Source organism: Lethenteron reissneri, chromosome 27, assembly GCF_015708825.2.
Source record: "Lethenteron reissneri isolate LAM-NWPU_2019-01 chromosome 27, ASM1570882v1, whole genome shotgun sequence".
Taxonomy (NCBI): domain Eukaryota; kingdom Metazoa; phylum Chordata; class Hyperoartia; order Petromyzontiformes; family Petromyzontidae; genus Lethenteron; species Lethenteron reissneri.
The window spans coordinates 6,172,801-6,198,526 of NC_083805.1; the positions used below are offsets into that span (position 1 = coordinate 6,172,801).

The 25,726-nt window shown below is 47.8% G+C and overlaps 1 protein-coding gene across 2 annotated transcripts in view; it reads right to left on the bottom strand.

Annotated features, from left to right (window-relative positions):
- Positions 1-765: 765 nt before the first annotated feature.
- Positions 766-25,726, bottom strand: part of LOC133348441 (oxysterol-binding protein 1-like) — a 73,316-nt gene continuing 48,355 nt past the window's right edge. For both annotated transcript variants that reach the window (XM_061561247.1, XM_061561248.1), the window contains 11 exons: positions 23,368-23,563; positions 17,793-17,916; positions 16,434-16,503; positions 14,926-15,078; positions 13,987-14,232; positions 11,335-11,455; positions 10,193-10,296; positions 8,864-8,959; positions 7,797-7,981; positions 6,522-6,742; positions 766-5,614 (listed from right to left, as the gene is read on the bottom strand). In XM_061561247.1, coding sequence (XP_061417231.1) covers positions 5,472-5,614; positions 6,522-6,742; positions 7,797-7,981; positions 8,864-8,959; positions 10,193-10,296; positions 11,335-11,455; positions 13,987-14,232; positions 14,926-15,078; positions 16,434-16,503; positions 17,793-17,916; positions 23,368-23,563 — 1,659 coding nt within the window. In that variant the 3' untranslated portion in view covers positions 766-5,471. The remainder of the gene's footprint in view (positions 5,615-6,521; positions 6,743-7,796; positions 7,982-8,863; positions 8,960-10,192; positions 10,297-11,334; positions 11,456-13,986; positions 14,233-14,925; positions 15,079-16,433; positions 16,504-17,792; positions 17,917-23,367; positions 23,564-25,726) is intronic.

Sequence of the window (25,726 nt, forward strand, 5' to 3'; positions counted from 1 at the left end):
ATTCATTAAACCAGGTTTTAATTCCCCGAAATCAGGTTTAATTGTATTTTTTTTTTAAACCTGATGCCTGCCGCTGGAAAAATCGGGGTTTTTCCACCCATGGCCAGATTAAGCTAGTGCGGGGCCTGTAGCATTTGTTATAAAGGGGCCCTAAATTAAAAAAAAAACACGTAAATATTAAAACACACATGTTTAATTTGCATAGTAAAGTAATTGTATTTTTTAATTTGCTATACAGCCGGATAAAACGACGAATCGATAACCTTAAACACCCAGTCGCTCATAATAAAAGTTGAAGGCGGTATAGTACTATAGTAATAGAGCAAGTGCAGAATCACTGAACCGGAATTGACAGCTTGAAAGCGTTTAGCGAGGGCCCTTGAAAGTGCGGGGCCCGTAGCTGCTACATATGTTGCTACTTTTGCTACTAAGATCATCCGGCACTGTGTCTCAAGAGTAGTTGGAGCCCCCTCATAGCGGCAGTCGTCTTGGTCTTCAGTCATCCTCGATCCTAGGGGTTGGCCGCACCATGGGGGGCGATCTTTCGCCACCGATTTCCGTCGTCTGCTATCCTCATCGTCTGTTCTAGCGCGAGCCTGCCTCGTCCGTGCTCTGATGTTATCCATCCGTGTCATGCTCGGTCTTCCTCGCGTGTGCCACGTGAAATGGCGATCCGCAGGCCACGAGGTTTCCAACGCCTGCTGCTGCTGCAGAGTGCGTCTCAACAAATCACGACGCAACACGCGGGAGAGGAGTCTCTTGCGGTGTTGTTCCTTGCGAATTTATTTCACGAGCGCCGCCTTTTTGTTCGCCTCTCCCGAGAGACCCTACGCGTGTCCAACGAAATCTTATCCAAAAATAATAATTATAATAATCGGCACACGATTCCATTCCGCCCCACCTGTTTTGCTACGGCGCGCACGCACGCCTTGTTGTGGTGTCCCGCGTCTGATAAACACAACCTTATTTCCCACCGAAGCAACAACAACAACAAAAATCACACCCGCGCGCGCCGAATAATCGCCATGATAACCACAATCGCCAACACCCGCGCACATCGCTATTGCATTGTACCCCACGGTTCATCCGAATCACGGGAAGTTTCGTTAAATTGTAAAATTGCCATCGACGCGAAGACTACAATTGCGTCCTGGATGCCTCATCGTCACAGTGAGCTGTTGCGTAGAGTCAATCGCCATCATCTTGGAATTTTTCGTGAACGTTTTGCTCCTCTTGTTCCGAGATGTATTATAATAGTTACACTGAAGGGTTGCATTGGGGAAACACCTTTTGCGGGTGACTATGGTAATGGAGAAGCCAACGATGAGCCTACGTGGTTATGATAAACACAGTATTTAGCAAATGAGTGAGGTTATGAGCAGGAACCGGTAAACTATATTAAATGGTACATTGCATAGGGGGGGGGGGGTAGGTGGGGAGGTGGATGATGCATGTCAAAGAACCAGGAACATAAAACAACGAGAAAACCTCTTCCCTCTCGGTGACAGTATAAAATATCGTTATCATTTTTAATCAACCTATTTATTCACGCACAAGTTCACTGAAGCAGCAACGGCAACTTGATTAATCTATTCCCCTTGGATACACGCCATGAACAAAAAAAACCACGTGCTCTGCTTCAACATTAATCATTTGCATACAGCCAGTTTTCCCCTAGATATCGGAAAAGCCCTTCACGTCGTATTGACCAAACCCTTTGCACAGGTATTAGTGTATAGTGCACAGCACTCGAAGACTCAATTACTGACACACCATCTCGCGCGCAGAAAAGTCAATGCACACACCGCAATGTCTTGTATAGCACAGCGCTAACTGGTGTATTTTTGGCAGGTGTTGACCAAGGGAGGGCGTTTTAAAGAATGTATTTAACTCCCGAAGAATGTCCTCCGGAGGGTCATTCTGAAACGGCGATCTCTTTGGAACTGACAGGATAAGACCGAACAACTTTTGAGAACAACAATCGGTGTGGAAAGTCAAGTGGATGACGGACCAAAACAATATGTTCATTCATATAAATTTTGTATCAGAGACACGGAATGGAGTTCACTTACAATTGGATTTCATATTTCATCCAATGTGTCACCACGCCTACTGGGGGGGGGTTCCGAATAGAAACTTGCGTCGTTTTTTTTTTTGAAACGCTGACCATACACACGCAGCGAGACGAAAAAAGGCGGATCGTCAAGTCGTGTTGAAGATTTAAAGGTCACACAACGGTACGAAATTTTGGGCGGATCAGTCACCGCGCACGCTGGTCGGGTCATGAATATCTTCGACAGCGCCACGACCCGTCGTTGTTTAAGCGACCGTTGTTCATTCACAACGCTCTCCGTGGATATTTAAGCTTGATTTTCTTTTTTTTACGTCTCACTTCACAGCCATTTCTCCTATGCATTTGTCCTGCGGTTGTGCAATTTTAGTAAAAACAAAACACATTTAAAAAGAAATAAAACACAAGCAAACATCGGAGTACGCACATTTCGCCAAACCCCCAAAACGCAGAGGCAAGTGCAGCGAGCCGGGGCCGTGCAAGAGCCACACCCCGAAAGAGTCGCATCAACGGGATTAGAATTCGTGGCCAAGGTTTCGGGCGGAACAAGCGGCCGCTTGTTGTAAAGGTTCACAATAAGGCATAATAATCATATATTCTGTTGCCACAGAGCCTACACCACCACCTGCACGTCCACTGACAAGAGGGGAACGTTGTTAATCTTCAAATGACGAAGACTCGTCACCAACGAAACATTAGAAGTCTCGTGGTGGGGGTGCAGAGCGTGCCCGTCGAGTGATGTACGCACGATTGACGCGAATCATTTCACAACAAAACCGAATTGTAAACGGCCACCGCGGTTGCACTTTTTTTTACGTTATCCCGTTGATAAAACGTAGTCGTGTATTACCTAAAGTTTTCTATTAAGGCTTGAATCGTGGGCAAGTCCTCCCGACACACAGCATAGCTATTAGCTTGTTCTGTGTATTAGAAATAATAAGAAACATATATGCAAGTCATAGTTTCTATGGGTTATTGGAAATAACTTATATCCTAGACTAGTGGACACCGAAATGGTTCATCATTAACGTTCCTTTATCGAATACGGTGAATATGCATATGGGTGGCATGTGGCACCACAAGATATCCTTTCTTGGTTTAGGATAAAGTGGCAACACGCTCAGAAATGGGAATTTTAAACATCTGGCCACCAGTGGGCAATTGATGTCACAACAACAGCCAAGGCCGATCGTCCAATTGCCCATTTGTGACTCAATGTTTAAACGACCGATTGGATTAAAACCTACGAATTAACGATCACATGACCAATTTACTCATAATGCGCCTGGTCGTCAGGTCCCTGAAGCTATGCGGAGATGAGCCTCGATGGTGGTGATGGATGATGGGCGACCACTCTGAACGGAGAGGCGCGCAAGGCTACAACAGACTGCAGGGCGACACGGTGAGCATCAAATCCGCTGTTGTACTTCACTCCCCTGTTCCTGCACCTGTGCTCCCGGACCTTCACAAGCCCTCTCTGACCTAGCGAAGTATGTTAAAAAATAACCCCCAACGACCAGCACGTCGTGGGGACGCCTTGATCCAGCAGTGGAATAACAAAGGGCGCCGCTGTACCACGTACACTGTTTGAACTGAACAAGTACCATAATGAAAGGTGACCTGTAACTGAACTAAGGGTACACAATGGTTACGCCTGCCAAATGTGAATGCAGGTGAAGATCCCAACACGTGACACCTCCGCAATGAACAACAACAACAACCCCCATTGGGTCGGGATCATTTATGCCGATACACCCCCACGTTGTGTCCAGTCACCGGAAGCGGTGGTTCCATCTGCTGCTCGCAGCCACCAAAGGGAAGGGGAATTCGCTTCCCCCAATCGAATGAGGCATCACCAGCTCCCCGGTTGCGAACTTTGCCAAGTGCACCGCGCACGTGGCGGTGTGGGCAAGAACACCCAGGGCCCTGATTCTCACGTCCGGCGATTCACTCGGGGGAACTTTTGCAGTTTCACCTTTCAACCGCGGACGAAACAAGTCGCCGGCGTATGTCCGTCTAAGCGCTGTTCGTGAACAGCGTTTGGCAAAAAAAACACCCTCCCCCCTCCCCCAGATTTAAGAGAAAGGGATAGAAAAGATGTAGTAAAAATCGAATGAGAAATTAAAACAAATCAAAGCACCTTTTATAGTGAGCAGGTCATTTTCGCAGGCACCTGCTGGCTTACGATTTACAGCCCCAAGTCCACAGTGCCGTGGGCGTGATTTTACTCCCGGATCATGCTGACCATCGCGCTCCTCAATATCTTGTGCTCCCGTAGGCTCTCTTGAGACACCCTTAAGATGTCCAGCTATGTACGTTTGGGGTGGTGATTTTATTATTTTTGTACCGGTACAAGGACGGTGACGGTGATGGTTGGGGGCCGGGCGAATTGTGGGGGAGGTAGCTGTAGCTGCTTGGCGGCAGGGAGTGTCAGGATGACAAAGCCTCCGTACACTGGGGGCTTCACAGAGCAAAGCGCCTCCCCAGATGCCCATCCGCTTGCAAGCTATTGTACACAAGTCAACACCACTCCGGAAGTTTACAATGTCCCCCTGCGATTTACACCATTCTCATTCATCCTTTTTGTAAAATAGTAATTTAAAAAAAATTGTCCCCAGGTACAGAAACACTTCCTTTGCCACGTGTGTGTGTGTGTGTGCGCTAATTATATTTGTCAACTTACGGTGCATTACGGTTAATGCTAATTAAACATGGAATTACACGGCTATATTACAGGGCAACCACCTTTGGTTGCTGCATCTCATCCCTCAGTAAACTCGTGAGAGAATCCTTGATGCTTCAAAATGACAAGATGTTGCTCTAATTTCTCTCACGCTACGCATTTTTTTCTTTCATGATTGTGATAAAACAGTCTCTATATTTGATTAATTCTATTGTTTTCTTCCGCGCACAAATTACATGGATATTTAAAGGGTATATATATTTATATTGTATTATTTGTTATTCTCCAAAGTGGATTTTAGTTTTCCTGAACATTGCCAAAACAGATTTCTTTAAGATGTAGAGCATTTAAATTAAGTGTTTTTTTTGTTGCTGTTAAAGCTTTCAATGCAAACACATTTGATTTTTTTTTTTAAACGAATGCGATACACTTTTGCCAACATTAAAGAAACAAAAGAAAAGAAATTAAGGAAAAAAAAGCAAACGGAAGATCCGGAGAAGCGTGTTTTGACGCACACTGTGGCCAGCACGACAACACGTGCTTTGCGCGAGTGTAAAATACCGCACGGCCCGCCTCGCCACGCGAAACTGGATAACGACCGATGGCGTCTGTCCCTGTTGCAGGGCGTTAAGTGTTGCGTGCCGCGGACGTTGCCTTTGTGTTGCCACTGCCGCCCTCTGCACCCCACAGTCCCGAGCGAGGGGGGAGGGGGAGGTCTCAGAAAATGTCCTGGTTAATCTTCCACTCCTGCTTCTCCTTGGTCTCCCAGTAGCCTCCGCGGTAAATGCAGCTCACTTCCCGCGTAAAGGGGTCCTCCTTGCGCTCAAACCACATGGGCCGGTAGGACTCGTGCTTGCGGCCTGCTTCCCGTTGGGCGTAGAACAAGGAAAGGGGGGGGGGGGGGGGCGGCAGCAGATGCACAACGCACGCGAGAGATTTTAACGACCGCTGCTCACAGCGCTAGCTACATTTATTATAACACGGCGGCAACACAGCAGTAACACAGGGGTAACACTGGGGTAACACAGCAGTAAGACAGAGATAACACAGTGGTAATGCAGGGGTAACACAGCAGTAACGCAGCGGCAATACAGCGGCAAGACACCATTAACACAGCATTATGTCAGCAGCAACAAAGCGAAAACACAGCAGCAACACAGTGGTAATACAGCAGTGAAAACAGCAGCAACACAGCGGTAACACAGTGATAACACAGCAGAAACACAGCAGTGCACTTAGCAGTAACACAGTGGTAAGAGCGGCAACACAGCAGTAAACACAGCGGTAAAACACAGCAGTAAACACAGCAGCAACACAGCAGTAAACACAGCGGTAAAACACAGCGGCAACACAGCGGCAAAACAGCGGTAAAACACAGCGGCAACACAGCCGTAAAACACAGCCTGTAAAACACAGCTGTAAAACACAGCTGTAAAACACAGCGGCAACACAGCGGCAACACAGCAGTACACACAGCAACATCACAGCAAAAACACAGCAGCAACACAGCGGCAACACACAGCGGTAAAACACAGCTGTAAAACACAGCGGCAACACAGCAGTACACACAGCAGTACACACAGCAAAAACACAGCAGCAACACAGCGGCAACACACAGCGGTAAAACACAGCAGCAACACGTAGCGGCAACACAGCAGTACACACAGCAGTACACACAGCAGCAACACAGCAGTACACACAGCAGTACACACAGTGGTAAAACACAGCGGCAACACGTAGCGGCAACACAACAGCAACAACACGTACCCTCCTCGGCGGCGCTGGCGAGCTCGGCCTCGCGCCGGCGCCGCACCAGACGCTGCTTCTCCTCCAGACGCTGCTTCTCGGCGTTGGCCTCGTCCCACTTGCCGTTCTCCATTAGCCGCTGGTCGGGGCGCAGGCGGCTGTCCGTGGGCGCCACTCCCTCCTCCGTCTCGTTGAGCGTGAGCGCAAGGTCCGTGAAGTAGTACATGTTATCGGAGTTCTCCCTGCGCAAAGCCATCGGCACAGGGGGCGAGACGAAGCGTGTCACCGTCGGTCTGCCGACAGCGGCGATAATTATTCATCCGGTTATCTCGCACAGCTATTACTTAAAACTATACTCTTTGGTTTTTTCGGTAAAGTCACGTAGGTGGAAAAATGAAATAAATAATGATATATCACGACATTTTGATCGCAACACAAGCGGTCCGTCCGCAGGCGGAAAACAATTATCCAGCTGGATTTTTTTTTATTTTACCGAAAGAACCAAAGAGTATGGATTCCTGCAGTCACGAAAGCTTCAAATCAAGATTAAATACTTAAAACTGCATTTTTTATTTTGCCAGGCAAGGCGCACTGAGCTACGGAGCTCTTTTTCAAAAGTCCTCAACAGTGGTTTATCATCGCAGGGAAATGTATGGCAGCCAAAATACTCTGAACACACGTAGAGAAAAAACATCCACGCTCACTCGGCACAAGCTCCGTGAATTGGTACGTGCTTTCTGTGTGCTCCCTGCCGAGAGCCATCAGCGACAACGGTGCGATGAAATGCTTCACCGTTGGTTTGCACGTATTGATTAACACCGACGCCATCCGGGAATGCCCTTGCTAAGCCTCAGGGCTCTTGTTCAGGAGGGTCCTGGTGAATTAGGATGTTTGGTCAATTTGATTTGACGGAGTGTTCTATGAACGGGAGGATATGGGAGCACCGTAAGAAAACAAAGACAAAGATCCCCCCGCATAGCCTTAACAGACTGTTGGGGCAAGTGTGTGTGTGTGTGTAAGAAATACAGACACACACACACACGCACGCACGAGGTGATTGTTTTTTTTAAAAGGGTCCACACGGACCGCTTTATAAACCCACTTGCCCCACCGCCACCTCCAGGGCACCTTGCAGCCCCCGGCAGGCTTGTCAGTTGCGCAAATCTGAGCGATCAGTCAATGCTCGCCTCCCAACAGCTGGATTACAAGCGCGCGGCACCGCTAGCGCGGAAAAGCCAGTTAAGCACGAGCCCCGGCCAACGGTGCAAAAGCAGGCGGACTGGTACGCGGACGTACGGCAGTGGGTATCTCTTCCAGAGGTGCTTGGCGGGCTGTGTCTGGTAGACAGTCTTCTGCCGCCCCTCACTGCCACTGCTTCCTTTGCTGCTCTGCACAATTTTGGCGTACTCCATCTTCTCGTCCCACGTCCCGGACAAGATGTAGTGCGCATTTCCCTCCGCGTCCATTACCACGCCGGACACCTGCACGGCACAGGAAAGAGGGGGGAGGGGGGGGGAACGGTACGGGGCAGTGTGGAGGCGACGTGTGGGGCAGCTGGGGGCGTAGAATTATAATCCTCCTCTCTCGACACCCGTCTCGGGTAACCCGCTCCATTGGGCTCACGCTCGGCAGCGAGCGCGGGGGGGGGGGTGCTGTGTTCTGCGCCCGGGCGATGAACACTCTGGCATGTTCCTGCCGAATTATTTAGCGTGTTGGCAAGTGACCGTATAAAAAAAGAACACGCGACACTCCGATGGGACGCGCGCACTGAAACGGGGAGGTTGCTGCCGCGGCTCACTCCCGCTCAGGGTGCAAGGTCCGGGTAGTGCGTCGCAATGCGGCTGGTGCGGTTCGCCCCCGCTCCGTTTTGGCCTCTGAGTCGACACGATCTTGGGATGCTGCCGAATCTTTGCTCGCCAAAACCGCGGCACTTAAAGCGAGTCGGTGAATTTCAGGGCAGCCTGAAATACTTGGCGCCCAGTATAACCAAATACCACCGCAAGGGGGCGCTGCAGCACAGACTTGGAAATTCAGCTCTGGGCAGGTCACTGCCACCCACTAAGAGACTAGTTGATGAGGGAATTGCACCAAGCGGAAAGAACAGGTCTGCAAGGATATTTGACTCCCTTATAATATTAGGGGTCGCATTAAGAGAACGGTTGCAAAGAGATATCAGATTTGGATGATCGGTTCTATTACCCGCTGAGATCTTGCTTCAATTCATTGCTTCCACTTAGTAGTGCAATCTCCCAAAATGTTTTCTCAATTACCTTAACGAGCACTCGTGTGAAATGTTGTTTCATCGGGGGAGGAGGGGGGGTGTGGTGAAAGGGAGGTTTAACCTAACCCTGTGGCCATCTCACCTTGCGGGGAATGTCACGTGAGAAGTAGCTGTAAGCGATGAACTTGAGCTGGCATTTGTCTCCTGTGTGGTGATTAACGATGTCAATATCTCCGGACTGCAAACAGCACATGGCAGACGGTGCACACGTTCCGTCCAGAGGAGCAAACCAAAATGCGAATCTTCACAAACGTTGATGGACATGGCTTCGTCAAAAACAAGCAAATGCAGTAGATCCCCAAGGGCCAACACTGTGCTGATGTCCAGCTGCTTTACTTTTTTCTTTCTCCAGTCACGAAATTAAATTGAGGATTCGATGCCAGAGGTCGCAACCGGGTACCCGATACCCGTACCCTACCCGATACCCGGCTACCCGTACCCAGCCGGGTACGGGTACCCGTTTGCGACCCTGGTGCGGCCGGGTACGGGTAAGGAATCAAAACCCGTTTGCGACCTCTGTTTGATGCTCAATTTAAACAAATATTAAGCCCTCAGATGTGTTGTCGGGTTTAACCGCTCGTTGACCTGCACAATGTCCGTCGTTTCTCTCTCGGAGTCGGCAGACTCCAGCAACTGAATTCGGTTCTTCAAGAAGTTCCAGAAAATCCACGGGAGATCGATACGGCACAACTGGGAATATCTAAGTGAGGATATGAAGCCATTATACTATGGAGTCTGACTAAAACTCGTGTCAATGTATTGCAAAGCAGTGACGAATATTGTCTATCAAGGGATTTGAGGCCGGTATGCCAATACCAAGGCAAAACTAAAAAGGGGAAAAATATATAAATATGAATGGCTCATGTGATAATATATTGTGAATGTAAAACTAAAAATGTAAGCGCTTTTACAAAACCATAAAATGTTAAGGTCACCGACTTAAATTGTAAAAAAAAAGAGTGTGATTTTCCCATTGGAGGTATTTAATGAGATTCATGAAGTGTGCGTCAATAGCAAGGGAGAGTGTGCTTCTGTATCGCTCAGCCTCGTTTTCCTAGTCCGTGACGTAAGAAGAGTGACTTTTGAAAGAAAATTATGTAAATGTCTTGAGTTGTTTCACCACATTTCATTCTATCTTTCAGACCACCCCAAGTGAATGTGACCAGCCCTCATCAATCGTAAAGGGAAATTCCATCGTGTAGTCCGATATGTATTTCTATAAAAAAAGAATAAACTACATGAATGTTCAGTGTAATTATTGACCAAGCAATCAACACTGTCCCCTTCCTACAACCGAAAGCAAACTCTTCAGTAAAGGCAAACAAAACCGATCAAACCACTCTCTCTCTCGCTTGTCAACACTGTTAGCTAAGCGAGTGTGACGAGACTCGTGGGACAGCCAAAGGGTCACCTGGTCGATCCAGAGCCGCCCCACAATGATGTTGTGAACGGTGGTCGTGACCTTCTTCCACGTGTAGTGGTTCCCCGATGAGGGGAACTCGCAGTGAATGGTTCCTACGTCACGTGCAGTGGGAGCAATCAAAAGAACGCACGAGTGAATACAGCAGCGGCGCTATTCTCTTTAACGTTTGCACGAACGTGCGTGATGGTTTCAAATCGGGTTTCATCGGTGCTTTTGACTTTTCAACCACAACACTCAAACTCAACGCACTCATCGATAACATTGCCCTAAAAAATAACAAATCTCGATAACGGGTGACACTTTGGCCAATGGCCATTCTTAACAACAGAGAAATGGTCTCTAATCGTAGATATAAGATTTATCTGCTATCATCTGCTATGAGAGACAACCTATCCACTGTGAATCAGGGTCATGAGGCCAAAAACATGTCCCAGGTGTTCACCAACAAACACTCCATGCTTCTCAGTTTTTTTTGGCGCACACTTAAAACATTAATTGCTACTGTATCGGAGCTCTAAGGCAGAATGTGACAATTCATAAGTGTTATTCGGTAAGCATATACCATGGCAATGAAGATATTTGCAGGCATTCACAATTTGTTACAACAATCAATGCCATGAAACCAAAGGTATTATTTAACCCACGATCAGTGCACACGTTCGCACTCATAATTTGGGTTTAGGGTTTTGGTTAAACGAAATTAGGCTTAAGGTCATACAGGAAAAATCTTTAACGGATCACTGCATGAACTAACCCAAATAAGTGCACCTTAACTTCAGTCAATGCATGGTAACTGTTGGTCGTGCGAAGGTCCTCTTAAGATGTTTAACTATGCCAGTCCTACAGGAGGCTCCAGCTACTTTTTGTCCCCCTTATCGCTTATTTTCCTCCTCGCTATATAATAATAATCGCCGCTCCCGCTCGCAATCCGCACGTGTGTGGGGGCAGTGAGCCCCGGTTCTCTTCCCCGTCTGTGGACCCAGGAGTACTGAGGCCGGGCCTCGGGTCCGCAGAGTTTTCTTGCATTACCCCCACCCCCTCGTTGCGGGTCTGTGCCTTGCACTGGACCCTTGTTATGCTGAAGGAAAGAAAAAAGCAAAGCACGGGAACGCGCTACGGCGGCGACGTACCGAGCGGGATGATGGACAGGTATTTTCCACGAAATTTACTGGAGACCGTGATCTCTTGCCACAGGCGCCAGCCACGTCGCGAATCCACATGATGTGCCGCTGCTGGTGGGTGATGGCTCACCTATACACAACAAGCACGTGGTGCATGTAATACATTTAACAAGAATGTCTTAACATAATCCGTGTCTTAATACGGAGACATTTCTGAACTACACAGCCGTTTAAACAAGAACTCTGCTAAATTAGAGTAATCTTAAAACGTAGGTTTTCTCAGTCAATACAATGACCTGTGTTTGGGTTAGGCCACGCAAGAATTCACAGCCATGATTCGATGTACGCACCTCTTGCAAAACCACTACGTGGCCTAACCCAAAAACAAATATCGACCAAAACTGCAATACAATGAAACTTATGTTTTGGCCATGGCTTATAACCTTAAGTAGGTGTGAAATGAAGAATCGATTCCTCTATTAAAATCTATTGTTATTACTCATGATACGGGCATGCGAGAATCGACTATTCATTATACGTGTCAATTACATGCAAGGCACAAGGAAGTTTCTAATTTAGGCTAACATAGTTAAAAAGTACAAATGTGACAGAAAATGATAAACAACACAGACGAGATGATAAAGACGAGAGACGGCACAGTGAAAATTACACGAAATAAGTATAACCCGTAAAAACAAAGTTTTTCACTATAAATCCTTTATATGCGTGGCGGCTAGAGTCCTCTCGTCCTCTGGCTTGAGATGGCTGCCACCTATGGGTCAGATGATTGTCTGCCAGTATTAAGCAATTGGTAATTTAATATTTAATTTGTTTTCCCTAAACAGTGTAAAATTTTGGAAAAAAAATTTCACGAACATTAATTGTCTCGCACAACGAGTCTGTGTGCAAAATGTCAGCTCGATTGGATCACGGGAAGTGGGTTAAAAAACGACCGAAAGATTTGCACGGTCATAAGCAAGCAAGCACGCAAGCAAGTGAACTTAATATAAAGGATTTAAAAATAGATTCTCTCAAGTCAATTGCAACCCCAAATCATGACAATTCATGGCATTGCTGGGAGAGAGTTAATCATTGCAATTTTAATCAAAAGGCCTGGCAACCAGAATTCCAGGCGGCCGGAGTGAGGCAGAGACCGAGTGAGCAGGTGCTCCCACGTTATCTCAAGACTCGGTGGATTTCATTAATATATATGGGATTACAAAACTGCATCATTGTGCTGAATGGAGCCTGTGAGGAATGACCCCCCAGTGAGGAGCTCGCATCTGGCTCCAATTCCAAATGGCTTACACGGCGGAGCCTAAACAGACTTAAGAGTGGGGGTTTCGGCAGATGCAACTCTCTTATGAAAATCACGGGGGGGGGGGCTTCTGCACAATCGACCAATGTGCTTGTCAGGAGAAGCAAACCACGTGGATCATCTCCTGAGGTGCTCTGCAGCAGCACCACAGTGCGCTCCCCTCAAGAGTTGGCAATGCCAACATCAGAAGCGGTGGCCTGTGCAGAATATTTGGGGAGAAGACCCATGTAGGTTGGACAGGAGACACACGACGAAGAAGATCCTTTGCACATCTCTCAGTGGCCAGCTGTGTCCTGGCACAAGGCACCACGGTGACTTCAAACCGCGACGTCTGCCGAGTGGTGGCGGGCACAGCGCGAATACCGATGTGGCGTTTTACTAAAAAACGCCGCATGCCAACGTCGTTTGTTTGTGATAGATGGCCACGCGACTAAAAGACCAAATTTTGGCACAAACAGAAAAAAAACTGACAAAGTTGCGCGTGATGAAAGCGCAAATGATAGCAGCAGCTACAACGTGCAGTGAACAAAGGGAATGTCAACACTATCAGAAACTAGACAGGAAGGTATGAAGCTTGGCTTGAATTCAAACATTAACGGCCACTCAACGCTGTACACTAGAGTTCAGATAAAAGCATGCCCCTTGGGCGCAATACAAGGTGTGCTTATATCCAAAGTGTGCTTTGTATCAGTATTTGCCTTCCATCACCAGCCACCGGTGCAATGCAGGGATGCGTTGCTTACACCATAACCGAACTGTGCTTATACGAGGCACGCTTAAGTCCAGTATTGACTGCATTTTCATTCCTTGGAGATATAATTTGAGCAGCATAATTTCAAAAGCTAAGGGTCACTTAAATCTAAATTGCTAGCACCATAAAGCAAGAACTGCTAATGACACTGGCAATACTATGGGTGTGCACAGCCAAGAACTAAAACTCAACTATTTTTTATTTTATCAGGTGAGGTCCACTGAGCTGTAAAGCTCTTTTTCAGAAGCGACCTGGCCACAAATGACCACTCAACAGAGTGGCTCATCATATGGAAATTTATAGCAGCCACATATTCTAAATGTGGAGGCAAAAAAAAACCAGAGGAACCGGAGAAAATTCCACGCGATCACGGGGAGAGAAACATGCAAATTCCAAATCTATAGGCGTTATTAGTCGGGATCGACCCCAAAACCTCCTATATACCAGGCGAGGGAGTTAACATCGTGCCACCGTGGCACTGCGGTGGCGAGGTGGATGGCTCCTGGCGTGACCGAGTCCTGGCCGTGACGACGACGACAATGAAGACGGTGGGACTCGGCTCCCCGGCAAGGCGGCACACAAACACACACACCTGCTCGCAGATGGAGCGGTAACCGCACTCCTCCAGGCGGTCCAACTCAAACGTCTCGCCCAGGAGCGGGTTGAAGGGCTTGCCGGTACGGTACACGGTGGTGGAGTACGACGACACGGAGAAGGCCGCAACGTAGCACAGCTGCTCCAGCGAGCTCTCGCACTTGGCCGCCTTGTCCAGGAGGTCGAAGTACTCCAGGTCCTCCGTCAAGCGCTGCAGCATTGACAGCGGCTCGTTGAAGTTCACCTGTGAACGGACGCGATTTTACGTGGGGATTCGTCGATTGCATGTGGTTGAATATTGCTCACGACGAGGAGCGTTGCCCCTTTACTCCATTGTACAATTAACTTTGTTGGTGGCATGGGGCAAACCGGTATACAGAAGTAACTCGTGTCTTCAAGTAGACAAGAAAAAGATCCCCCCGTATAGCCTTAACAGACTTTGGGGGAAAGAACAGTTCGCAAGCATCGCATAAGGGGGCGAGTGGCCAGCACCACACCCGGCCGCCTTTGTCTCCCGAGTGGCAATTTTTACACATCGCAGCAAGTACTCATTTGAGGCCGAGTCGACCTAGGGGAGGCCCAAGATTGCTTCGGAGGCCCCAAGATTGCTTCGGATAATCGTCACCTACCACACCCTCTGTCTATGGGGCAAGTGGAATAAAGTGTGGGTATTTCCACCTCTTTCAAAACATCGGGGCCAGTGTTAAAGCACAAGTCAAAATCCTCTACAGACGGACGGTGTTGTCGAGAGCTCCCTTCTACCAACAGTAGCCCTGAGCGACAAATGGCAGGCAATGCACCTTCACCCTTTTTATCACCCTAAAAATACACATCTGCACACAGAAGCTCGCACGCGTACGCACGCATGTATCCATACGCGTTAAGGGCGAGCGCACACTGCGACATTGAAGCCGCTTCCGTACACTGCTTTAAGTACCGGCATGGGGATCTTGGAGAGGTCCTTGCCGATGCAGTTTTTCATGATGCTCCAGAGGTTGAGGCTGTAGTTAGGCTTGTCGGGGATGCGGGCCCGCCGCTGTTTTTTGACGACCATCTCTTGACCCAGTGAGCTCGAGCTACTGGCATGCTTCTAGAGCGCAGAACACAAGCGTCACCAAAACACAAAGATTCCCCGTATAGCCTTTAACAGACTGTCAGCGAGCACTTATGAAGGCCGGCACGGCACACGAGGGGGTGGGTGGCCAACACCATGCCCGGACACCTTCGCCGCCCCAGTGGCGATGTTTACACACGAAACTAGGTAATAATTTGAGGCCGAGTCGACCTAGGGGAGACCCAGGACCCCTTCAGATAATCGCCACTGGCGTTGGCTGTGAGCGGGAATCGAACTCGGGTCTCTGGGTTGATAGCGCAGCGTGCTAACCGCTACGCTACTGCTCCCCACACAAACACACATACACGCACGTGCCTGCATTATGGGGCGCCATGCCTGCCTAGGAATCAGAATCGTTATTTATCCTGGAAAAATCCAATGTGCTATGAAGCTCTTTTTTTTTTAAATGTCCAGTAGGGCTGGGTCAGAATGTGTCACTTGCAATTTATAACTCTTTTTGCGAAAAGTGACAATGATGGGAATTTGGAAATACTGTGTGTGACAGATCCTCACTACTACTACTATTATCACACGTACGACATACAACACATGTTGCAGAGCATCTAACTGTTGGAATAAAGTTCAATGTAAAGGTTTGGTTTCCATCGTGCAGAGAGGAAAATTAAAGCCGGTCAGGTTTGCTAAAATACTGCCATGTAACGAGTGCAGTTGAATATGATCCACAAATACATTTATTTTCATTGGGGACCGAATGGGCATGTATTTCTCGCTATTATTAGGATTTAGGTCCGTCTTGTTAGGAAAGCTGTGATTGTCATTATCGCCAACCAAAAAGTGTTAATTGCAAGCAAACAGCTGATAATGATGTGCTAGTTTTTTGGAACACTTAACCGGAGCGAAAAAAAAAAAAACGCACATCCACGTTATCTAACGTTCAACCCGCGAAACCAGAACTCAACAGTAACGGAGAGAATCTACTACGATTATAACTACTTTATAAAAAAAAAATACACGTCGCCCTATGTTTATACAATAGACGTATTGATCATTTATGAATGTCAATCAAAGAAGTTGACTGACATTACTCTTTGTTTATTTCGGTAAAGTCACGTAGGTAAAACATTTTAATAAATTAAATCACGACGTTTCGGGCGCAACACAAGCGGTTGTGCTTTCGCTAAGTTGTCCCCACCTGAAGAAGGACGCTGGTGTTGCGCCCGAAACGTCGTGATTTAATTTATTTAAATGTTTTTACCTACGTGACTTTACCAAAAAAACCAAAGAGTATGAATCCTTGCAGTCACGAAAACTTCAAATCTAGGATTGACTGACATTCATTCTGGAGTGCAGCGTCATGCGCTCGTACTCACCAAGTCCTCCGAGTTCCAGTCCTCCAGGTGACCGCTGGCACTCGCTCCGCTGACGTTGCTACCCGAACGTCTGTGCCAAACAACACAAAACACAAACGGCGCACGGGAACCTCACTGGATTACATTCTTCCCACCCCCCACCCCCCACTCACACTACCCGGAGTTTTGGGTGAAGTGCACCTCGGTAAAACGGGTGAACGTGCAGCAGAGAGAGCATGCGTGTGTGTGTATGTCTGTATGTGGGTGGGTGGGGGAGTGTGTATATGCAATGCATGTAAAATAGCACAGGCGGTTAATCCACAAGACCTGGGCCTGTTCCATAAACGCGTACGCCACCGAGCCTTCAAGTGGTCTCAAAATGTACCTCGCCTGGCTGCGGTGAGGTCACTGTCACTTAAGTGGCGAGGAGGCGGCTGTTGCTCTTGTATATGTGGGGAGTGGTGGCGCAGTGGTTGGTCACACTGCACCAACCTGATTCTCAGCCATGGGTAACATCAGTGGTGAATTATATTAGAACTGGTTCCAGGACCTAGGTTGACTCATCTTCTTGGTTCTTTCGGTAAAGTCACGTAGAAGGGAAATAATAAAATAATAAAACATAATAAAATAATTCTCACGACGTTTCGGCCACAACGCAAGCAGCCGTCCTCAGGTGAAGAACAGGTCTGTCGGAAAGACAGCGTCTGAATGAAACACCACCAGGCTTGTTATATTTTATTATTTCCCTTCTACGTGACTTTACCGAAAGAACCAAAAAGATGAATCCCTGCAGTCACGAAAGCTTTAAATCGAAATTTAGGTTGACTCAGTTGTGTTCTACGAGTACTTGGCCTGGTGTGCTATCCACACCACCCCATCGCGAGCAATTCCAGCCGTAATAGGTAACCTCTCTGATGTAGAACCTGTCTCAATAACTCGTCAAAAGACCGCGCGTGCAGGGTTGCATTTTTGTTTGTATCACTATTATCAAACCACAGGACCAAAGACCAAAAAACGCCATGCAGTCAACAGCAAGCATCACTATTAAATGTAAAATAGATACGAACTCGTCATTTTTTATTGAGCAAAGTTATTTTAAAACTTGGGTGTAGACGATACAAGGTAAATGAAAAGTCGAATATGTGCGCTCGAGTGTGTATGCATGTATGTATAACTTATTTCAGCTTCATTTATCGCACCATACGTAGCCAACTGTGCAAATCGGAGGTGCGTGCATATGCCGGGTGTGAATCTGCACTCAAGATGTGTGTTGTGCGCAGACCGAGTGAGTGGACGTCTGTGAAAAAGAGCTGTATAGCTCAACAGATTCCTCCAGTGCAAACAAATATTCTGGAGAAAAAAATAAAGTAGATTTCTCACTTGTGTTTGGACTCGGCTGGTACAGTGATGAACTCCGGCGCGTCTTCCATCGCGTCGAAAAACTCGAATTCATCATCTTCGTCGCTCGCGTCCGCCTTGCCGCCGCCCCCCCCTCGCCCACCCACTGATGGGAAACACGCGCGCGGTGGGTGAAAAACAAAGAAAGAGTTCCCCCCCCCACCGGATAACCTCACCAGACTGATGAGGCAAGTGCTGTTAAGCGAGCCCCTATCAAGGCCGGCGCGGCACACGAGGGGGCGGGTGGCCAACGCCAAGCCCGATCGCCTTCGTCTCCCGAGTGGCGATGTTTTTACACACCGCACCAGGTACTCATAGGAGAGGCCCGGGACGGATTTGCATAATCGTCACTGGTGTTAGCTGCGAGCGGGAATTAAAATCGGGTCACCGAGTTCGTAGCGCTGCGTGCTAACCGCGACACTACCGCTGCGCGGCGGCTCGCACATACAGGCACACACGTGTAGCACGCACACGCAGAGCCGCAACGACACGCGAGCGCATTGACGTGCGCAAAAAAGCCACCGACAAGGGGAGCCGCCAGCTTGCGGTCTCTGCACTGGCTGCTGCGGACCCCCTCATTCTGTGGCCTTCACTGTCAACAGGCTGTAATAAATCTCTCAGAAAAGTGGAAATTGACGGTTCATGCGTCGCTAATGCATACAACGGGATGCGCCCTAAACTGTACGGCAAAGCAGAGCCATAAAAACGAAGCCTTGGTTATAGTTAAGATAAAAATAAAGTTGTTCACTCTTTAATTGCTTGCCTTGTGGGGTAGAGAGCTGTTGTCACCCACGAGAATGAAATTAATCGCCCGTTTATCCAGAAGCCAAAATGCACCCAAGACACCAAGGTCGTCTTGTCTGTACCACAGGGAGTTGGGTGGCAGCACCATGTGAACGACCTTGGAAGGGGCACTCACACTCGTTGCCAAATTTTCTGACAACGTTGCCCATCGAAGATCGGGGCATCTTAGCATGTGCACTATTTAACGAGATGAATTTGTTCGACGTGCACTTTGATGTGGCATGTATGTATGCATGTATGTATGCATGTATGTATGCATGTATGTATGCATGTATGTATGCATGTGTAGTAAGTTGATGAGGAGACGATGAGGAAGTTGAGACACACTGTTTATTAACTCCGGGACAGATACAATAGTTGAAGGGGTATCGGCCCCTTCACCCGTACTATGGGAAACCCACCCTAGTACTAAGCCCTCTGTCCTGTCCCCCAGTCCTCCTCTACTGGGCTACGGGAGGCTGACTGATCTGGCCCTGGCAAGCACAGATCTCGGCACCAGCTAACCAGCCTTGCCCTGATAAGGGCAGCGGTCTGGAAGCTCTTGGGCCGCGCCACTGGCTTACCCGGCTCGGCCCTTATAAGGACGGCGAGACCGGGGAGTCCCAGGGCCTAATCTCCGAGTCTTGGATCTTCACTGGTCAGCTTCGTGTCGAACTGCCTCGAGCTCTTTGGGTTCCACCTTTTATAGGGATCGCCTCCGAGGGCTGGGGGCGTGGGCAATAACTGATGCGGACGTCGGTGTGACCCCCCGTGTATGTGAGTGCCGACAGCCCTGTGTTTGTTGTCCGCCGTTTCTCCCGTAATAACCCCTACACATGTATGTATGCATGTATGTATGGAAAACTTTTTTCGCACCGTACGTTGCCAGCCGTGCTAAATGTGAGCACTGTGAAGTCATTTGTGTACAATATGCTATCGATTTCACATACACACAACAAAGGTTTGCATTCATTTACAAAGGCACTGGATTCCACTAGTTTATGAAAATAGAAGCATTAACAACAGTAGCAAAATTTCTATTTAATCAGCTTTCATTTACTTGTCATGCTTTCAAAGCGCAAGACGAAGGCATGAAATGTAATAAATTGTCTACGACAGCGCCAGCAGGTACAATGTTATTTAAAAGTGACATCATTGTTCAGGTGGGAAATAAAACGATGCTGATTGCACAATGATACACTCCTCTTAAATAAACAAGCAATGAGTGCCACTTCTGGTTTCCTGGCTGAAATTCGCAATCCAAATTGCCAAATGCTACTGCTGACATCGCTAAGTTTCACTGACATGGATCATTACTTTAAAACAACTTCTCAAAATGGTGTGAACGCCCACAAAATGTAATACAAGTCAAAATAATTGCCTCGTCTAGATAAGCATTTACTGCACAAAACAGCAGTGGCAGAGGAGGCCACGCACCCTCTAGGGCAGTGATAAGACATTATCAGTGTGAGGGCCGCCACACATGTGAAACCATTGGGGTTTGACAGCACGATAATGATGGGGGGGGGTGTTTTCACATGTTGTGTATTGTCGGGGAAGGCCGCACTAAAAGGCCACCAGGGGCCGCCAGTGGCCCCGCGGGATTTAAGATGAAGAACACTGAACTAAACCATGCGGAGGAGCATTTTAACCGATTTCAGCAGCTAAGCCGGCCGGTTTAAGCCTGGACAGCACTCGGACTGGTTGTCCACCACGCACAGAGAGGCTGCTGTAGGCTGCTGCAGTGGAATGTGGTGGACAGCAGAGGGCAAGTGCAGTGATATCCATTGTTGGACTCTACTTCTGACACATAAAAAATTAACCCGTTAAAACAAAGTTTTTCACTATAAATCCTTTATATGCGTGGCATCGGTTTAATTTTATTATTCATTTCTGTTTTTCTTGAGTAAGAGTTTCATTTTTATCACATTGGTATTTTAAATTAAATATAAGGAAAGTCGTATATAAGGATTATAAGGTTTTCAGTTTTTGTATGATTGTTTATATTGTACATTTTTGTTGTTTTCTTGAATAATTTTCTGTGTTTAGGAAAAATATATGATTGTGTTAGTGAAATTTTTTTTTCTCCAAAAAAGTGGAACATTTTGGAATTTTTTTTTTCACGAAAATAAATTGTCACGCACAACGAGTCTGTGTGCAAAATGTCAGCTCGATTGGATCACGGCAAGTGGGTTAAAAAACGACCGAAAGATTTGCACGGTCGTAAGCGCGCAAGTAAGCAAGTGAACTTAATATAAAGGATTTAAAAAAGTATATAGATCTGTGCCAGCAGGATCGCGGCCTGTTTAGCCATGACCGCGACTGCATAAAAAAATTGAGACCGTACGTTTTTAAAATGTAGTGATTAACCCAAGGATAACATGAACTTAACTCCAATATTCTGAGATAGTAGTAATAGTATTTTACTTCTACGCTCCCTGCCTTCACCAACCCGCACCGACTAGCGTGGTGAAAAGTATGTTCAAATTAGTCCCAAAACCCACACGGCTTAGAGAGGCCCTCTTCCAGCGGCGGATCGATAAATGGGCTCTGACATGGGCTGACAGGACTCTGCACGTGCAATTGCAGCGCAAGGCCTTCATCCAGCAGTGGCCATGCGATGAAGAACGCTGCGGTGGTAGAGGGGCTCTCCGGAGCTCCCTCCTGCTCGCAGTGGCGCGAGAAAAAGTTATTGCGGGGGGCAGCAGAGATGAAGTGGCAGAGGTGAAACGTGACCGAGTTTTAAAAACTGCGTCCAGATGGACGCGGTTGAAAATGTGGATGTTGTAAAAAAAAAACTCTTTGTTAAATCCGACAGCTTCGTCAGTACTTCTGAGCTACTTCCGAGACAAATGTGAGAACAGCGCCAGCATAAATACCGCGTATTTATATAACATTCTCACATTTATTTCCCGTGGCAATACACAATTACCAGACCGCGTGCAGGCTCCCACACAAAGTACAACCTTACAACCAATGTCATCCATTTCTAATGCCTGCGTTTCTTCAGCTCGCAACTTGCTAAGAAAACGACCAGGTATGCACTTCAACTCGCTGACTGGCAGAATGAGCACCGTTCATCCTTGCTGCACCCAACTTTATAAGCCATTTGTGATGATGAATTACATCAGTGCTAGCCACTAATTACCAGTTGTTCCATCATTACGCGTGTCATTAATAGGGTAATGACACATTGAATAGAGAGGAGACAACACTACTACTGATATGTCCTGACCGTGAGTTTTAACGTGCGGCAGAACAATGTGAATATTGTAAATTGACAAACAAGGCCATGTCGGCCTGCTACACCCACAACCATGACAACAACTACCCCCTACTCGTCAACAACTTGCGGCGGGCGCCACCAGCGAACTCCGTCGGGTAAAACGCTTTGGTCGATTCAATGTTTCTCCGTTGCTTACAAACTTGGAAATATTATGAAACTTGGAAATGCTTGCACACCACGCCAAAAAGCAGCAAGACTAATTATGCAATGAGCAAAGAAGGAAGTTCCAATACGTGGCGCCAGCTCACCGCCCCACTTGGTTCCTCATGCCTCTAAATCATTCTACGTTTTCGAGAGTGAGCATATAGTGTGCGCGTAAAAATTATTATTATAATACTGAATAATGTAAGGGCATCCCCTGGAAAAGTCAAAACCTGGATACACAGATGCAGGTTATTCATGGCCCTATAACATAACTTATGAGCCAAGTCTTAATCAAGCGCTGGCAATTAACCCAAATAAGTGCAGAACCAATGCAATGTGATGTTATTTGTGTGCTTTGGGAGCCCAGTTTAAATATTGGGAGCCCAGTTTAAATCACCGGCAGCTGCTTCCGATTAGCCGGCTCAGCATTCTGACCTCTGATCCAGCCCACAATCTCACAGGAGTGTTTTTTTTTACTGAACGACAGGTGGCAGCTCAACACAGTTAATCTGTGTTCTGGATGAGCCACAGCCGGATAAACGGGGTTCGACTGTGTAGCTGAACTGCAATGTAACCTCGACAAAGACAGCTCCCTCCCCCCGGATAGCCTTCAATAGACTGTGGAGGGAGAGTGTTGTTAGTGAACGCCTATGAAGGCCGTTCACGGCACACGATGGGGGTGGTGTGGTCAACACCACGCCTGGCCGCCTTTGTCTCCCCTGTGCTGACGCTTTTTCTTTTACAACATTGCACCCGTCACTCGGTTAAAACTGATTCAACCTCCAATTAGCACGGCTGGCTACGTACGGTGCGAAAGAAGTTCAACACACATACACACAGGACAGGGGAGGACCCAGGACCAATTCAGATGTTTGTCACCGATCTTGGCCGTGAGCAGAAATTGAAATCGGGCCGCTGGGTTCACAAGGCAGTGCACTGTCCACTGTACTACCGCTCCACCGATGTAACCTCAAGAAAAAAACAAAGGCAAATATACCCCGTGTAGCCTTAACAGAATGTTGGGGCAAGTGCTGTTAGCGAGCACCTATGAAGGCTGGCACGGCACACGAGGGGGTGGGTGGCCATAACCAAGCCCGGCCGCCTTCGTCTCCCCAGTGGCGATGTTTACACACCAGGTACTCTTTTGAAGCCGAGTCGACCTGGGGCACGCCAAGGAGCGATTCAGATAACCATCACACTGGTGTTGTGGCCGTGAGCGGCAATCGAACGCGGGTCGCCGGATTCGTAGCGCAGCGCGCCAACCACTTCACTTCTGCTCCCCACTGAAGACACACGCGCGTGCGCACCCGCAGACGCACAAAACGTTTACGTGACGGCCCCCACCTTTCCCAGCAGGGTTCTCGCTGCCGGCGCTGGTGCGCACCGAGGCCCCGCGACACGCGCGCTCTAGGCTGTTGTGCTGCTTGGCCAGCTGCTCCAAGGTCTCCTCGAGGCGCAGGCGCTGCTCGCGCTCATACTGCACCGTCTTCTGCCACTTTTTGCCCTGTGACTGCGCTTGCTCCAGGAAGTCGTGGCAGGCCTGGGGGGGGGGGGGAGGGGGCAGGAGGGAGGGAGGGGGCAGTGTGCACGTCAGTCTCTGGGCTGGCACTTTTGCACGCAAGTCAAGTAACTGCCAGCCAGGTTGACCCAACGGAAGAGCGAATCCTGGTTCGTGGTTGACCCAGAAATGTCACATCCCCCTTGGGGGGGGGGGGGGGGGTCGATAAAAGAAACTCCCGCCTTGCGGCGGTGGCGGCAGCGGCGACGTCACCCGTGGTTTTCCCGATGTGGGCAACTCGGCCCACCCGCCCCCCTGTCAAGTTTCTACAACTTTGCTCAGGGATGGAAACGGTGGGGGGGGGGGGGGGGGAGATGAGCACCGCCCTCCTCAAGGCTCAGCGGAGCAAGAAATCACTCTGACGAGGGGGGAAAAGAGAAACATAGAGATCGGTGGGTAGTGCAATCGATCGGAATTCACACTTATTTTCGTTATGTTGCTGTTGGAAAATCAACGCACTCAACGAGAGTACACCTCGAGTTGACCTGTGTCGTGAATACGTTCGCAATCGTGATTGTCATCAGCCATGATCGATCCGCTGCTACATGAATCTCTCCGCAAGTCGTCGCACCATCTTTCACAATCCTGGACGCGAGCCAATTTCATCACTCCACCTCCTACCGTGGACGTCCTCTCCGACACGTTCCATCCCTGGGTCGCCGCTCGGTTATTACTCGTGATTATCACTCGGCAATATTTTGCTCGGTGTAATTTCTTGTAGCTATTAAGTAACTAGATTTCTTTTCATCACTTATTCAAACACGACACTAATCACGTGAACGGACACAAGCGCAACGAGAGCAGAAATCTGTCCACATGCGATCTCAGATTACATGCCTCAGCTTAAACAAGGCTTGTACACAGTCAGCATTTTCAGAAAGACTGCGCTACATCGCAGATGCGTCAAACCCTCAAAGGGCCCCATTGTGCGGACTTCGCATGTCCACACATTGACTCGTGCACAGCACGCAGAGGCTGCAAACGCGCTGTGACGCCTGCCAAATCACAGCATCAAACACACGAAAGTGTCACGGCTTCCGGCCCCATAGTGTTAGATCAAGTTTGTAAAATTAGTACGGGTGGAACGATTCACAACCACCCCTGGCCATTCCATGAACAGTTATGATTCTGGGCCACAAATCGATTCTAAAACTGTTTTCTTCATTCGTAGAATTTTTTGCAGTCTCGTTTGTAATGTTTCTAGGTATTTTTATCTGCCCCCCCCCCCCATGTTCAGTACTGTTTGCTCCGGCAGCCGAAAGGTAAAGCAAGTATATAATTTTAATTTACATTAAAACATCGATTCTTGACAAATGTGACCCGATGCATGTATAAAAAACTTTAACACTCAATATATCGATGAATTGGTGCACCCTTATGCACGAGTGTGAAAGTGTGGTTGACCTACATGGCAATACCTTGCGCTCGGGTTTATTGCAATCTGTGCTTATTCGCAACAGTTTCCTTTGCTAGGTGCATGTCTGCAATATAAGGATCCAGAAAGGGCCTGAGTAATTACATCGATGAGAATCCATTCTTCACCTAATAGATACATTCTTCGAATCTCTAGCCCAAGATTGTGAAAAAATATACATGCAAATTGTATAGTTAAGATACGCTAATTATACATTAATGCCTGGAGACCGACAGGGTAGAGGAAGATGGAAAATGTGATGGAACCTAAACAAGTTAACCAAATAGGCCAGAGAATAATAATAGATTAATGAAGTGGACGAATGTGGACGAATGAAAGAGTGTGGGACGATTGAAAAGAAACAAATAAATTATGGTATTCTTGGTTCTACCGGGAAAGTCCCGTAGATAGAAAACAAAAAAAATAATAAAAAAAAATATTTATTAAAATAAAAAAAATTACAAAAAATAAATAAATGTAAAATAAAAAAAGTATGGGTTGAGAATATGGAAAAATACAACATAAAGCAGAAACTATACAGCAGTGGTCACCAACCTTTTTGGCACCAGGGACTGGTTTCAATTTTTTTTCACCGACGGACAGGGGGGGGGGTGTTCATCATTGGGTCTTTCCCCCTTTTCAAAGAAGCTCTCCAGCGACGTTTGCTTTTTACTCATGTTGACTACTAGGGGTTAGCAGCTTGTGGGCTTACCAACACTGTGACTGAGACA